The 15520-nt window shown below is 41.6% G+C and overlaps 2 protein-coding genes and 2 non-coding genes across 5 annotated transcripts; all 4 read right to left on the reverse strand.

Annotated features, from left to right (window-relative positions):
- Nucleotides 1-1879: 1879 nt before the first annotated feature.
- On the reverse strand, nt 1880-5889 carry rpl3 (ribosomal protein L3). Its single transcript, XM_031751164.2, has 9 exons — nt 5758-5889; nt 5036-5228; nt 4097-4265; nt 3606-3741; nt 3216-3402; nt 2867-3129; nt 2689-2784; nt 2442-2561; nt 1880-2015 (listed from the first exon to the last, which is right to left on the reverse strand). The coding sequence occupies exons 1-9, from the start codon at nt 5758-5760 to the stop codon at nt 1971-1973; spliced, it is 1212 nt and encodes a 403-aa protein (XP_031607024.1). The 5' UTR covers nt 5761-5889; the 3' UTR covers nt 1880-1970.
- LOC116329250 lies at nt 2087-2219 on the reverse strand. Its single transcript, XR_004200152.1, has one exon. It is a non-coding gene; the product is annotated as a small nucleolar RNA SNORA54 (small nucleolar RNA).
- LOC116329256 lies at nt 3474-3565 on the reverse strand. Its single transcript, XR_004200153.1, has one exon. It is a non-coding gene; the product is annotated as a small nucleolar RNA U83B (small nucleolar RNA).
- A 1080-nt stretch (nt 5890-6969) lies between the features above and the next one.
- On the reverse strand, nt 6970-14613 carry slc25a39 (solute carrier family 25 member 39). Of its 2 annotated transcripts, XM_031751138.2 has the most exons (12): nt 14347-14612; nt 12538-12643; nt 12364-12423; nt 12186-12236; nt 11606-11715; nt 11443-11510; nt 10867-10991; nt 10111-10284; nt 9266-9375; nt 8449-8530; nt 8286-8366; nt 6970-8205 (listed from the first exon to the last, which is right to left on the reverse strand). In XM_031751138.2, exons 2-12 carry the CDS (start codon nt 12632-12634, stop codon nt 8087-8089), a joined length of 1077 nt encoding a protein of 358 aa, XP_031606998.1. In that variant the 5' UTR covers nt 12635-12643; nt 14347-14612; the 3' UTR covers nt 6970-8086. The 2 variants fall into 2 exon arrangements, with proteins under 2 accessions (XP_031606998.1, XP_031607014.1); XM_031751154.2 differs by lacking the exon at nt 12186-12236 and having other exon boundaries at nt 14347-14613.
- Nucleotides 14614-15520: the final 907 nt, after the last annotated feature.

The following is a 15520-nucleotide window of genomic DNA, read 5'->3' on the forward strand; positions in this document are numbered from 1 at the left end:
AATGAGTTCACTGCACTGTTATGGCCTCCAGTCACCACATCTCAATCCAATGGGATGTGGTGTAACATGAGATTTGCATCCTGGATCTGCAGTGATATCCTCCTTTCTTCATTCCAATTCTTTCAAAGCAGTTCTAATAGAAAATGCAAGCACAACTCAGTAGAAGTATACTTGAAGTGACCAGTTTGTAAATGTGCAAGGACAACTTCAGTCACTTAACTGCATATCTAAACCATCATTTGTATTTAATATTATTTGAGGCAACTTCCTGCGAGATGCAGCCTGTTCAGTTTTGACATGTGGATTTCCCTTAAGCCTTTGACATAACACCTGTTAGCTCAGAGGTTCCCAAAGTGTGGGGCCCACCCCCTAGGGGGGGCGCAGAGCCATTGCAGGGGGGGTGGGGGGGGGGGGGCGCGGTATGAAAAGAAAAAAAAGAAAAAGAAAGAAAGCTTGGACACTGCTAGCATAATGGACAGGTTTTTGACGGGGCTCCCACACAAATGCAAAGCAGGAGATGAAGTATCGCCAAATATGTTTCCAAACCAACTTCCTTCCAAGCCAAAGACTAGAAAATATGGTGAAGCATATCTTCCCTTTGGCTTCACCTGCACAAGTGCCAAGGTAGGTCTCCCCTGCAAAGTTAGTTTTCCCTGCGTCCGGAGCACGCGCTGGGCTCTCCAAATCACGGACAAACAGGATCCCACATTCTTGATTTTTAGTTCACAAACACTTCTTGTAATAACTAACTACTCCTGACATTTTGGACATGTTAGCTCTTTATGCAGTAAAGTTAGTGGGATACAAATAATATCAGGCTGATCCTGCCGTAATTTGTTCCCCCGGTTCAAATCACGGACAAACAGTATCCCACAGCTGTTTTTGTTTTTGAACCCATTTTGCACAGAGAGGCATTTTTTGAAAAATGTATTGACAGCAATGTTGATTATTACTACACAGGGGGAAAAAAAAAAAACCAAAAAAAAAAAAAACCAAACAACTATATGTAAAATAATTACACCATGACGCCTCTGCCTTTCTAAATGCATGGATAGTAACTGCGTGTGTATATGCAAGCGTGTAAAACCTGAAGATAGAAAATACTGTTAATCTGACTATCTGCCATTCGGCAATTCATCTCATGTAAACGATAACGTGGCGCACAGTGTGACGTGAAAAGAGGCACCTTTGTCGTTGCGTGACGAACTCTGTATTCCTCGTCCACACGTAAACGCAAAAAAGGAGTTTTAAATAATCTCCGTTTTCGGTGAATCGCTACGCCGTTTACGTGTTGACTAAAGGCCCAAACGCATAGAAACAGCTGCGTTTTCAAAAATACCCGTGTAGGTGTGGACGTAGCGTAAAAGAGTTAGTAGTATATTTTATTACTACCTGTAATTTATTACAGTTTACTTGTATTTGCTTAATCGTTTACCAAATTTTTGAGGTGTGATTAAACCGCAATGGAGCAAAATATGGGTGTGTGTGTTTGGAGGATGTGTTTGTGGGGGGGGTGGGGTAGGTAGGTGGTGGGGGGGGCGCTTACACTTTTCTTGCAAAACAAAGGGGAGCCTGGCAAAAAAAAAAAAAAAAAAAAAAAAAAAAAAAAAAAAAAAAAAAAGTTTGGGAACCACTGTTAGCTGAACCCCATCAGCTCTTCATGTCCAAAATGGCCAGGTCTGGCTGCAAACATGGCAGGTAAAAAAAAAAAAAAAAAAAAAAAAAAAAGTGCAAATTTCAGGCCTCGAAACAGAATTTCAGCACCAGTTGATATCAAGGTAACATAATAGTTGAATAAAGAGTTCCTACTTGTATTACATTAAGCTACAAAAAGAGCTCGTATGTTAATAAAAAAAAAAAAAAATTAAAAAGACGATGCTGTTTTTTGATCTTTTGTTTTTATTGAACAACTCTGCAGAACAGTGAAGATGGTGACAGTCAATGTAGCAGAGACATTGTAGTCCAGGACTTTAAGCAGTCTCTTCCTTGGCAATGCGGTCTTTCTTGAGTGGTCCCTGTGGAAGAAAGAAACAGAACCATCAATCATGTGACAATACTTAATTGTCTTCCTGTTGGCTCGAAGCAGACGTGTTCCCAGAGAGTGAACAGGGAGCTAGCACAGAGAGGCACTGCTCCCCTGCCTCACTGGAGCTCACTGTGGCACTGGAATGGAACCCAGAGTTCATACTGAAGACTGAACCAGGTTACGAACAGTGCAGGGCAACTCAAAAACTAATAACTGCAGTGTTACGAAGCTTTTACTTTCAGGGGTCACAGTCTTTAAAGGGGAACTTATTGGGCTCATTTCCAGCTTCACCATTTTATTCATGAATTCTAGAGTAGCTGTGCATGACTCAGATCAAAATAATCCTCACGTCTTATCCTGGGCTTGTCGTCTGCTTAACCTGTCTGAAACTAGCCATTTTAGAACAAAGTCTTACCATGAAAACCTTCTTTTCCTCCACGGTCTGGAAGCGACCATGACCGAACTTGGAGGTGGTGTCGATAAACTTGAGGTCGATCTTCTCCTGGGCACGACGGCTTGTCTGCACCAGCAGAGACTGAGGGAGAGGGAACAAGAACCAAGTCTTAATATCCCAAAGCTTAATTATCAACTTTGTCTAAGAAAAATCATCCCAGTATGAAACTGGTCAAATACCACAACTAATTGCTTCACTTTAGTCTCACCTTGCGCAGAGTCAGCACCCTCTTCTTGGTGCCCACAACACAGCCCTTCAACATGACAAAGTCATTCCTCACTTCTCCGTAATGGACAAATCCACCCTGTAATTAAAAGACAAGGTCAATCACAGCTTCCAGGCTGGAGTGCTGACACACAAAGTACAGATATGTCAAAGGTTCCTACCATGGGGTTGATGCTCTTGTTGGACAGATCGTACTCTGTGGAGGCGTTGTTCTTCACCAACTTTCCGTCCTTCTGGTGGTAGCCCTGACCAATCTTGTAGATCTTCTTGTTGATCTCTGTGCGGTGGTGGTAACCCTTCTGACCAGCACGGGCCACAGAGAAGGCCACACGGGCAGGATGCCAGGCACCGATACAGGCCACCTTACGCAGACCACGATGGGTTTTGCGAGGCAGCTTCTTTGTGTGCCAACGGCTGGTGACACCTAAGAGTCGAGACACTCGGTCAGAGTCACGATAAATTCAGGTTCAACCAGCAGCTGTTGCTGTGAAAGAGGCTCAAGTATCTTACCCTTGTATCCGTGACCCTTAGTGACACCAATGATGTCAATCATTTCGTCCTGTGTGAAAACGTTGTTGACAATCACAGGCTGCTCCAGCTTCTCACGGGCCCAGTCCACCTTATCAGAGATGGTGCCTCCGTTCACCTGCACCTCCATGAGATGAGCCTTCTTCTGCCTCAGGGGCAGCATACGCATCTGTAAAGGACAAAGCCAGGTTAGGACAGAAAATATCAGCGTGCTTTTGAGCACTGCATACTTTTAGCCATGTAGTCTCAGAAGGAAGGCAGCATGGAAGATATCCTCATAAGTTTCGGGCGCCATGCCTGACGCGAGTTCCGTGGTCTCTTCACTGACAAACATTCAAGGAAATAAACAGAAAATCGAGGGAACAAACCAACCTGTGTGTGGCAAATGACACGGATGACCTGGCAGTATTTCTTCATGGCAGCAAAGTCTTTCTCCAGCTGCTTCTTGCCCTCCTCATCCTGCCATTTCTTGCAGTATTTAGTGAAAGCCTTCTTCTTGGACTTGTACCTGAGAGCATGAAGCGACACATAGGTTGGCACAGGTCCTTCATAACCCCAAAGAGGGGCAGCGGAAGAACGCAGTGCATAGCTGCTTGCCCTCCCTCCGTGTGGACAGAAGGGCTGTATCAGCTAGTGAGGATTTCAGCTCATGGCACAGTTTCTAAGAAGCACTTTCCACTGGCCAGAGGAGCCCGGAGCTCATCAGGGCACGGGGCACCTGAGCGGAGCTGCCACAGAGGGCCACCGTGATGTTAGACTCGCTCAGTGAAAATGCAGTTCCTAACATTTCCACCAGCAACTAACATCTGCTTCAAGCACTTTCATTGCAATGGGATGAGTTTCATTTTGTCCCCAAGACTCACCAGTTCTTGTAGAAGCGACGCTTGCACTCGTCACTCATGTGCTCGGCAAAGACTGTCTTGAAGGAGCGCAGACCACGGGGTGTGTTGACGTAACCCACAACACCAACCACAATCATGGGAGGAGTCTCCACAATGGTCACGGCCTCAACCACTTCCTTCTTGTTCACCTCTGTAAGACAAAGCATTGATTAATTTTGACTAATAATTGATATAACCAGTAATTTCTTCAACTCTTCGTTAGATAAATTTGTGTACTCATGGTAGAAACTGCGCTCAGTGCTCGACATTCAGCAAGGGGCTATAGACCCATTCTGTCCGCCCGTCGAGGGTCTCATCACAGGCAGAACACCATAACTAAACCTAGACCTTTTTCACTGCAGACGAGGCTCATTTTACAAAAAAAAGAAAATCAAATGAGAATGATGGCCAAATAAACTTATTCAGGTTTTTAGTTTTAAAGTCATCTGTAAATTGCAAGGTGCCCTAGAAAGGCATTAAATACTCACTTCCCCATAGATATAAATGACCAACTACGCAATTACCATCATTAATTACATTTTCTTTGTTATATGTATAATTACAGTGACAGTTCAACAGAACCTGCCAAATAATGCTTACTCTGCCATTAATGGCAGTCACTTATTTTTTCTCTGGTTGTCAAATTTTCAGGAAATAATTTAAAACTGCATTTTTTTTTAATTACAAACTTTAACACTAATGCTGAAAAAGGAAGCAATTGGTAGCTTTCATTAACTGTACCACCGTCATCAACAGTGATCAAGCAAGTTAAGATGCATCGTCATGCATTTATTACACTAGCTTCTCTTGCAGACAGAAGCTTAAGTTGCTGCTGTGAAAAAGGTCCGATCACCAACTGTGACTTCTCTTTTTATATTCGACGGTTTTGCTGTATTAAATTTAGAGTCCAGCTGCACTTACTTGAGCCAGGTCTGTCCACCTCCCGGACGATGTGAGTCATGCCGGCCTTGTAGCCCAGGAAGGCAGTCAGGTGAACGGGCTTGCTGGGGTCATCCTTGGGGAAGCTCTTGACCTTACCGCGGTGACGACGGCTCCTCTTGCGGGGCAGAAAGCCCAGGGATCCGTGTCGCGGAGCCGAAAACTTACGGTGGGACTGCCGAGAATAAAGCAGAAAAAAAAATTAATCTTGTGTATCCAAGTAGTGTCTGTTATATACACGGTTCCTAGCACCTTTAAGTTAACTTTTCTACCTAAACCAGCGTGGACTCATTTACCACGCTAGATTCGGACGTGCTAGCTTAGCTAACCGCCTTTAGCACTTTGCACCGTGCGGCTGTCAAAACTGAGTCGACACATTAGGAACCCTAGCTTTAAGACAATCCATTTAATCCACAACTTTAACAAAATAAGTTACTGAAGACTGAGGCGGTAATAGGCAAAGTAAGTACTTTAAAACGTGGAGAGCGGCCTAATTAAAGCAGCCATTTTGGCCCCAGAGTTGCTCAACACGCATCCCAAAATCTTATATTTGGGATGAAAATAGCAGTGAAATCTACACAAGACTGTCATAAAATATACATTAAAATCAAACTGCGTTTCTTAAACATGTAAAATAGGTGGGATGCATCAGATAGAAAATGGATTGGTGCTCAGAGTACAAGCAGCGAAAGAGGATCGCTCACCATTTCGTCTCCAATCCGATTGAAAGAGGCCCGCTGACGGGCAAACTGCCAGTATATACCAGAGCAAATATCGCGAGAGTCAGCGTGAATATCCGCCAAGAAGCTCCACCCCTGGTTGGTAACGAGTATCTGTAGTAAAATAAATAAACCACTAGATGCCTCTGCTTTCACAAATTTTGCGTTACGCTCATACCACAGTATGAACAATCTTTTATATTATACTGGTCATTATTCCGCTATTTACCAGCATTAAGATTTATTAATATTTATACAAGTAGAAATAAGCATTTACTCCTAATGTTTGCTGCTAATGTGTTGAGGTAAAATTTGTGGTTTAATGAGGAAGTACAAGAAAATATTCAAAAGCGGATAGTCAGTAAAATGCAGAAAGTAAACAGGAGTACTGGGAGGCTAGTTGCATACAAATTGAGAGACGGCAGCAGAGGAAAAGGCTTATAGCGAGTTGGATGTGAGGGTGGAAACTAAGGAAGATTAAAAGGACTTCTACTGACTGGCTAACAGGAAACAGGAAGGCTGACAGGAAAACTCAAGCTGGAAAAGCTGCACGGCAGGATAGGCTAAGGAGATGGAAATGCACTAACAAGTGAGGAGAGTGTCTTGAAAAGATGGAAAGTATTTTGGAGGAGCTGATGAATGAAGAAAATGAGAGAAAGAAGACAGACGGAGGTGCCTGAGGAATGCCTGAGGAATGGAGATGAAGTGTACCGGTGCTGGAGTGGGTGGAGCGGTCAAACAAAAGTGTAAGCGAAGGTTTACAAGATGGTTGTGAGAGCTGCTGTGATGGTTTGGAGATGGTGGCAAAAAAAATGTCAGGCAGCAGAGCAGAAGACTTTATGATTTTCATCAGGAGTGACCAGAATGGAGATTAAAAATGAGTACATCAGAGGGAGAGCTCAGGTCAATGGGTTTGAGGTGCTTTGGACATTTACAGAGGAGCAAGAGTGGATACTGGACAAAGGATCCTGAAAATGGAGCTGCCAGGAAAAGAGCAAAACCTTAGAGGTTCATGGAAATATGAAGACATGCAGAGGACTGGTGTAACAGATGCTAGGGACAGGACGAGATGCATCCAGATAATCAGCTGAAGATTTCACACTTTCTCTTTGGTGATTTAAAAGGAAAATTACTTTTATCCCAAATCAATGTGTGTGCCCATTGGGTAATCTAATAAATACTAGTAGTGAGCCAACATAACTTACGCACAAGTTAAATTTTATTAAATAGTGGTCATTTACAATACCACGTCATAGGAAATAAGTCACTCATTGCATAAAGATAAAGCCACCTTCAGATTTCACACATACAAAAAAGAAAACACACAAAGGAAACACAATCACATTTAGCTTTCAATTTAAGGCAGAAATATTTTGTTTCATGACCCAGTGTTTTTGTTCGTTGGAGATAAGAAGTCCAAAACTTTTATGACCAGAGGAGATTTTCTCCTTTTTGTTATTGCTTTTTGTTACAAGTCTCCCAACATTTCTTGGTGACATCTGTGACTTTTGAGAAGTTTGCTGCAGTGGTTTTCACAGAAAATTATGTCACGTAATTGGAATAATCATATTATTTATTCCAATAAGGCTTGCTTCAATTTAGCCAAACTAATGTAAGGTTATCCTTGAAAACTCACAGTATGGCTTTCCTCATTTACAAAAATTTTTTAAACAGAAGCTTAAGTTGCTTTTTATGATTTCATTTCACAGCACTTGTTTTGCAAACGTAAGAGTGCTCCGAATCTATCCAGCATACGAACCATATTATTTACTCATCTACACAGCAGATAAATGTCAAAATTGTCATGCTTTACAATGACAGGAACTCTGCAATGAACAGGCCTGGACACACCATGCAGTCCGTCACACAATCCAAAGTGCAGGAAAAGGAACATTTTCCTTTCACCCGATAAGGATGCAGCCTTTAAGGTGGTTTCCCTCCCCCACTTTCCTGAATAGAAGGTGAGCAGGTTCAGGGTCTTCACTGAGATTTACTCCCCATTTCCTTCGTTTCATTGGAAAAATGAGAGCACAATAAGACTACAATGATTTGGTACAAGTTCCTTTACATAACCACTAAACAAAGTTTCTATCTTTAAACTTTACTCCATTAAGCACACAAAGTTTGTGCTCCCAGAAAATCTCTGCCTGGGATTCAGGCTCCTTATTGTGTCCAGGGATGCAGGGTAAGTGGTGAGGGGGGTGGATCTCCAAAAAACAGACATCTCCACAAATGGGCTGAATCTTCAGACCTGTCCTGATTTATTCTCTGCATGTTTTGCTGTGACAAACAACCTGCGGCACAGTGACAGCCTTCACAACGCCAGCCGCTCTCGATCAAGGTTCATCTTTTGGAAGAAGGCCTTTCCAAACTCATAGCTGCTTATCATAACAGCACAGGCTGGGGCCACTTTGATCACCCTGGGCATGAAACCTGGGGAAAATAAACATGATATTTTTATGCAAAGCACACATTAGAAGTTTGAGTTGGCATACAATAGGACAAATGTGTACCTGCAAAAAGGCCCCTGTAGCCCAAGTCGGCCCGTATTTCTTTCATGATGTGCCAGGTGGATGATGTTCTCTTCACAGAAACTAGAGGGCATAAGAAGAACATCAGTATGTAAATTTCACACAACATAAGTGCCTACATCATGAACGTATGTCATGCGCAGACCTCCCAAAGTGTCCATCTCTCCCAGCTGGATCTGTCTGCGAGTCTTCACAACATCGAAGGGCAGCGTCAGGATCGCAGCGATCTAAACACAGCAGACGGGAAGAGTCATAAACTGGGCTATATGCAATATGACTAAGTGCCAATTTAGTTCAGGGCTACACAGGAAACATTTACTCAGCAATGATTGGTTTACTGGGCAGTTAGAGCCATCACAAAAGGAGTTACTGAAGTTAGATACACGTCTGCATGGATGTTTTACAGGCAGCAAAGTCACACTTTTATTTTTGTTTCCTTAAACAGTGGATCTGTAGAATTTCAGACTCTTAGTAACACTTCTGCACAAAGATCAGTCCATAAGGAAAAAAAAATACAGCGCAGTATTGCAGACATTAGTGTATGTTAAGTGGAATTCCACCGTGATTAAAAGTAGGTTTTTTTTCATGAATTGCAGTAGATGTTAGCTGCACTTGAAAGGAAACTATTTATATCACAAGTTGGGTAATTATTGCTCGAGTAACATCACGGTGTGAATGTGTGACCAACACTGGCCTGATTCCCCCAAGTTATCCAATGCAATCTCTCAGACTTTGGTATCAGGTGCTATAAAGTCATTCACATAAATTTATGAGAACGGTAATCGTAGTAGGTGAGCAAAAGAAAGCACCGTTTTCCATAGCGGCACACTTTTTAAAGTTTATTATCATTTGGGTTCAGGAGAAACTTACTCTGCTTCAGTGATATCAGTACAGGTGTCAGATATCCTAACATTTAACATGCTTAACAACTGTAACAAAGGGTAGGTGTGCAGAGTACTCACTGCTCCAGACACAGCTCCTGCAGTAAAGCTGATAGAGAAGTTGGCCTGAGGAACTCCAGACTGTTCACAAAGCCGGGCCTTCACCATTTCATAGTTAAACCAGTACAAAGCTGCAAACACAGAGATTGGTAATTTGTTACTTTGGTCCACATTAGAGTCAAACTACTGTCTTTTCAGCTGCTCTTCTGTGGATTTATACATTTACAATATCCCTGAAATTAGCCAACACTCTTAACTTTGATCAGTACGAGCTCCTCTTGGCTGCAAACTCAAAAGAAAGAACTCCAAACATCAGCAGCACGCTAGAGAATTTATGGAAGACAATAGCTCTCTGTGTCCCAATTACCAGGACAAAGAGCAGCATAAATTGACGTTTTTACTTCCTCCTTATCAAAACAGTTAAATGAAGTGGAAATGGAAGTCTTACAGTCAATAAACACTGATAAAGATACAAAAATCTATTCTGCAACTCAAATGCGGTGCAGTAAAAATTAAGCACAATGCTACACCTATTTTGTTACCAGGGGACCTCTATAAGATTTTCAAGGTGAAAAGGGTTAGAGGTTATTATGGGAGACTAACTAAATCAAGGGTCTAGGATAAATGTTCTCCTTGTCAAATCCGTGGAGCTAATTTATGATTTATGGCAGTGAGCTTCATAAGCTTATGGTTATGAGGCTTCTGGAAGAGTTTCACGGATGACAACAAGGAAAGAGTCCTATTTTAACAAAAAGACGTCTGTTTAGAACAGACGGAAGGTATCAAATAAAAATGCTGCAGGAGTGGTTAGACAAGTTTATGTAGCGCACTGGCATGATAAGTGCAATCAACATGATGTGTCTCACCTGAAAAGGGTACATCTCTGAGAACGGTGGGTCCCCAGCCCCTCCACAGGGACAGAAGTCCATTCTGGGCCACAGCAGAGCGGATACATGTCCGCAGCTCGCTGTAGGACAGCTGACGGGACTGCATCTTGGTCCTGACCAGTTCCAGTGGGCTGATCACTGTCACGGCTCCCACTGCAAAACAGACACACAGGTTTCGCTTAAAGAGCACTGTCGCAGATGCCAACAGACTCGATAAACTGATTCGCAAGGCCAGTAATGTTGTGGGGATGGAGCTGGATTCCCTCAAGGTGGTGTCGGAGAGGCAGATGTTGTCCAAGATAAAGACAATGTTGGATAACACCTCCCACCCACTCCATGACATGCTGGTCAGTCACAGGAGCACGTTCAGTGAAAGACTGAGATTACCGAAAAGCACCACTGAACGACACAGGAAATCATTCCTGCCTGTGGCCGACTCCCTGTACAACTCATCCACTTAACACACTGTTTACTGCAACAGCTACACCCTTCTTGCACATGTTCTTTTTCAGCTATTTATTAATAAGTGACTTTTATGTATATATATATATATATATGCCTGTATATATTGTGCTATTCTTAGTTAGTGTATTGTCTGTCTTTGTTAATGTTTGTTTATAATGGAGCACTGTAACGAAAAATAATTTCCCCTAGGGATCAATAAAGTATTCTGATTCTGAGTACTGTGTTGTGATTTCTGTGTGGGCAGTTTTTGTTTTTTTTCCACGCACTTACATCTGGCAAGACCCCCAGCAACAAGAGGGACGTGACTGCCCTGAAGACCCACACCGGATCTCAGGAAGTCCCGCAGCTGGTCGTAGCAGGTGAAGTAAATGACAGTGGCAGGTACTGCCATCACCCTGTTAACATAAACGAACAAAGGTTTCGAACACAGACGAACTGTACACTTTGTGCCATATCAATAGAAAGTTTTCATAATATTATAATAATATGCTAGTTTTTTACTAGAGTGAGACTGACGTGTCAGTTTTTCAGCATTATGAGGTACTAAAATGCAGCTTTTGAGCAAGGAAGTACTTTATTAGACCAAGTTCTGCTATTTATTTTTATTTTTTTAAATTTCTTCTCTTTTCTCCAAGACACTCCCCGTTTCCTTTTCTCTAAAACTCAGTGATATTTAATTCAGTTGAAGCTATGTACATTCAGTGCAATGCTCCAAATACTACAGTCTTTCAAAACAAAACTGTACTTACTTAAAGTTTAAGAAATTTAATTCTGAATTTAGGTCTTCTTACACTTAAATTCTGTATCTATTCTACGAGTACTGAAACTTTAGTAGATGTTACTCACAAAGTTGGTGGTAGCCCGCTCCACAGAGACCGGAGACCTTCATGACGAGTGATTTTCACAAATGCATCCTGTCGCACAAACAAAAAACAAAAAGAGAGCTTATATCATGTTAATTGTAAACCAAATGTAGGAAAAACAAAGCCACTAATGCATGACTACTCACAAGAGTCCCGCTGAAATGAGTCGGCTTTTTGTACCAGCTGGTGCAACTGGTTCCATTCTGACAAACATAGATGTGATCCATCAGCCCATTACAATACAGGAAACACTTCCCTGTGAGGAGGAACATGAGGTGGTCAGAGGAAGAGAAAACCGCACTCAGATTATTAGCTATTAAAAAGACAAACAAACAAAAAACAACTATGATTAAAAAACAAAATTAGCACATCTCACAATAGCAATATGAAGCTACAAGTGTTTCCTAAACTGAGTCACACAAGCCTTCACACAGGATCGAAATATCATTAATAATACAGGCACAGGCAATGACCGCACAGCTGCTCTGTAGATAACATAGTCCTGTCCTTGCCTCTGCCTGTTTATTTAGTGCTGATTACCGAGAAACCTTTCAAATAAAGTCTAAAAAATAAAAAATAAAAAAAAAGAGGCAGAATTCACGTGAATGTATTTACAAAGGGAGCTTTCTGTTTTCACTACCAGGCGATATTTGCTTTTAAAGCAGAAAACCGGGTATGCTAAGCTACATCCGATCGAGTGTTAGCAACGGCGGGGCAAATACTTACACTTGGAATGACGTGAGACACCATCCCACGGAGCAGAAAAAGACGCTGAAGCTATGAAACGAAGGACAAAGCACAAACACACACAGGAGGACAGGTTTAGTGGGGTTAAGAGCAAAGCATCACAGTAAAACATGTTAAAAGCAAACTCAGTAAACCACAAAAGAACAAGAGGTTATACCTTGGTGGAACGGTGTCTGCTGAGCCTGCAGCCTGATCTTCACAACGTCTAGTGGCGTGACTGCAAACACAAGAATGAATTTAGTTATCACAACCACACAAAAGCTGATAAACAACTAAATGAGCGCCAATGCTAAGACACAGAGAACAACTCCAGCCTTTGTTTCTTTCTCACCAAACAGAGATGTGACGAGGGCTCCAGTGCCAGAGGCCAGCATCTGCTGCACTGGAGAGATCGCAGCCACGGGGCCACTGACGGCTCGCTCGCCCATCCTGCCAACCTGTCAAGACCAAGAGAAACAGCGTGTCACACAAGGTTTCAATCACATTAATATTTAAAACCGAAAGCCTTAAAAAATGCTCTCCAGCTTTAAAAAATTAGTAGTGGTTCAAACATGATCTTGCTCTATACTCAGTCTATAAATGCAGAAAATTTTTAAAATGTACTCTAACTAATTAATCAATTATCAGCAGCAGTTTGAGATTAATTTAATAGTTGTTATTCAATAACCTGTCTAATCCTTGCAGTTTTGGAGTCAAGAATAGTGTAGTTTTGTTGTAATACCCATCTCGAAAAAATAAAATACAACTGAAAGTTTTCAGACAAGAAAAACTTGGGTCAAAAAGCTAAAAAAGCAAATCTAAATGTGAAATTCAAAAGTATAATTACACATGTGTGAGAATGTAAACTGAGATAACACAAGGCGTATATTAACTAAACTTGACAGAGCTGCCTTACCATTTTACACAACACTATCTCCCTGTTATGTAAAACTGTGAGGAAGGAGTGTCAGTGACCCAAAGGATCAGTAACCACACACTGAGTTTGCAGCTGGGTCAGTATCCGGTTAGATCGGGATTCCCAGTGTGTGACTCCTGCTCCTGAGAGCCTTCAAATTAGTGTCACTAAAACCCTTTTTAAAAGTCTTTTCAAGTTTCACAGACTTTGCATTCATCTCCATGCATTACGAAGAGTTAAACTGTCGTCTAATGTTCAGAATTCACTCTGAGAAGCTTGAATTTAGAAAAATTAAGAAATATAAACCAGACAAAACTGGAAGCCAGTTTTTTTGGCTTATTTATATGATGATAAAAAGAAACAACTTAAAGGAAGTGGAACATCTGGAGGAGGAAAAGCACTGTTATTGACAGTATTTCAGTTCATTGTTGAGAACCAGTTCATAATTTCTATTTGACAAAAATTTAAGTGCAAAAAGAGCAAGTATGTGAGTAGGAAGGGTGAGTCTACAGTAGGTGGAGTTGTTAAACCATTATGATAACTTATCTATAACATGCATGCCTCGCTTTCTCACCCACTCCTAAATGATGGAGCGTGTTGCAGAAAAAAACCCCATAACTTTATTTAAACAAAATAATGTTAAAGAAAACGTGCACTACATTGTGAAAAACTTCCTTACTGTGTGGTTGACCTCTGCTTCCCTGGCTGAAGTTTATTACAGTTTAGAGTGACAAGTATAGCCCTCTGTCTTGGTCTTCCCAATAAGCTTCTTTGCCTGGCCAAGTCTCCTTCCACCAAGTGCCCACAACACACATGCAGCTAAACAGCTCCTTCTCCCTCTTTAATCTCTCTTACACAATGCTGCATGGATAATTGTCAGGTATGACTCCAGATAAACATTTCACATGTGCTGACAGAACATGAGAAGCCGCAGATTAGATGCTTCCTTGCAAACAAAACAAAACAAAAAAAACCTGCTGCACAACACAGCGGATGCACGAAGACATCGTGTGCTGGGACATTGTGTTCTTTTCCTCACTTAAGTTAGCTGACTTTGCTTGTAATAAAATTAAAACATCTGAAGTCCAGATAGATAAGAGGAGGAACAGCTGCCTTTCATGATGATTATCAGTGATCACATTCACTGAAGCAAACCTTTCTGAAATGTGCTGTCAGCCACCTGCGTTTCACTGCACATTATCTGAGTCGCTAGCTAGCTAGCTGTTTACAAGCGACGTTTCTCACCTCTGCTTTAGCTATGAGCGTTGCCAGGAAACACACAGGTGTCTTCACCCATGTCAGTTAAGAGCTACACCATTCTGCCGTGCTTCGTCTTATTATTCGGGTGCTCCACCGCGGATAACCCGTAAACATCTTGTTGGAGGCAGCTTAGCTGGCTTTAGAGTGCAGGTTACAAGCTGTGCACGTCGACTTCATAATCATGAACGCGCAGTCATGGGCGTTTCATAACCGCAGGAGGCCTGTGCGCATGAGTTGTAGATCCGGACTGATCAGGAATGGACTCGCTTGGCCCCGCCCCCCCGCCGTCGCTACCGTTGCTTTGGCGCCACCTGGAGGACCCATTGCACTTCGCTGACACGTGGAAACCAGTTTTTCCGTTAGTCATCCGTATGCTGAACAACGAAGCATCACAGTTTACACAAGAAAAAAAGGGACATCCATTCACTACACTGTAATTAAATCCTCCCAGACGTTTACATTGATAAATAGACTGTAGTCAACATGATTTATGAAAGGGTTACAAGATAAAGACATGATCTATTTAGCATGACTTTGCGTTATTGTATCGATACAATAACGCAAATAGATCATCTGATTAGAATGGAGATCTCCATTCTAATCAACCCGGCACCTTCTCTTCACTTACAACATCTTGATAGAAGTGTTATGTTATAAGTTATGTTGTGTGTCTGCTGCCCTCTTGGCCAAATGTCTCTTGAAAAGTAGATAGATAGATAGATAGATAGATAGATAGATAGATAGATAGATAGATAGATAGATAGATAGATAGATAGATAGATAGATAGATAGATAGATAGATAGATAGATAGATAGATAGATAGATAGATAGATAGATAGATAGATAGATAGATAGATAGACTAAGAGTCACTTTTGCAAAAAACGAAATTGCTAATTTTTTATTTTTATTTTTATTTTTTTGACGGATTATAGACAAAAAACTCTTGCACAACAGTCTGAATATGGGCGATCATTTTCGGGCAAATACCGGAAACATTTTGACAGCCAAACACTGCACCACACAAACAGCATGATATCGTTAGCAATCCGTATTTTCTTATTACTCACAGGCTCCTATTGCATTTTTAATGGCTGCAAATCCCTAGTAAATAAATATACTTCTTTGAAATTCTCAACTGTGGCTGTACTACGTTGTTT

Source organism: Oreochromis aureus, linkage group 4 (assembly GCF_013358895.1).
Source record: "Oreochromis aureus strain Israel breed Guangdong linkage group 4, ZZ_aureus, whole genome shotgun sequence".
Taxonomy (NCBI): domain Eukaryota; kingdom Metazoa; phylum Chordata; class Actinopteri; order Cichliformes; family Cichlidae; genus Oreochromis; species Oreochromis aureus.

What these genes read in the sequence shown, in the direction of transcription:
- rpl3 (XM_031751164.2), bottom strand. An exon ending in ACAAGAGCATCAACCCCATG is followed by an intron (nt 2,785 to 2,866) that starts GTAGGAACCTTT and finishes TTTTAATTACAG; the next exon opens with GGTGGATTTGTCCATTACGG. An exon ending in GGGTGCTGACTCTGCGCAAG is followed by an intron (nt 2,562 to 2,688) that starts GTGAGACTAAAG and finishes CCTCTCCCTCAG; the next exon opens with TCTCTGCTGGTGCAGACAAG.
- slc25a39 (XM_031751138.2), bottom strand. Translation starts at nt 12,634, where the DNA reads ATGGGCGAGCGAGCCGTCAGTGGCCCCGTGGCTGCGATCTCTCCAGTG. An exon ending in CCTCGTCACATCTCTGTTTG is followed by an intron (nt 12,424 to 12,537) that starts GTGAGAAAGAAA and finishes TTGTGTTTGCAG; the next exon opens with TCACGCCACTAGACGTTGTG. An exon ending in CTACAGGGGCCTTTTTGCAG is followed by an intron (nt 8,206 to 8,285) that starts GTACACATTTGT and finishes TATTTTCCCCAG; the next exon opens with GTTTCATGCCCAGGGTGATC.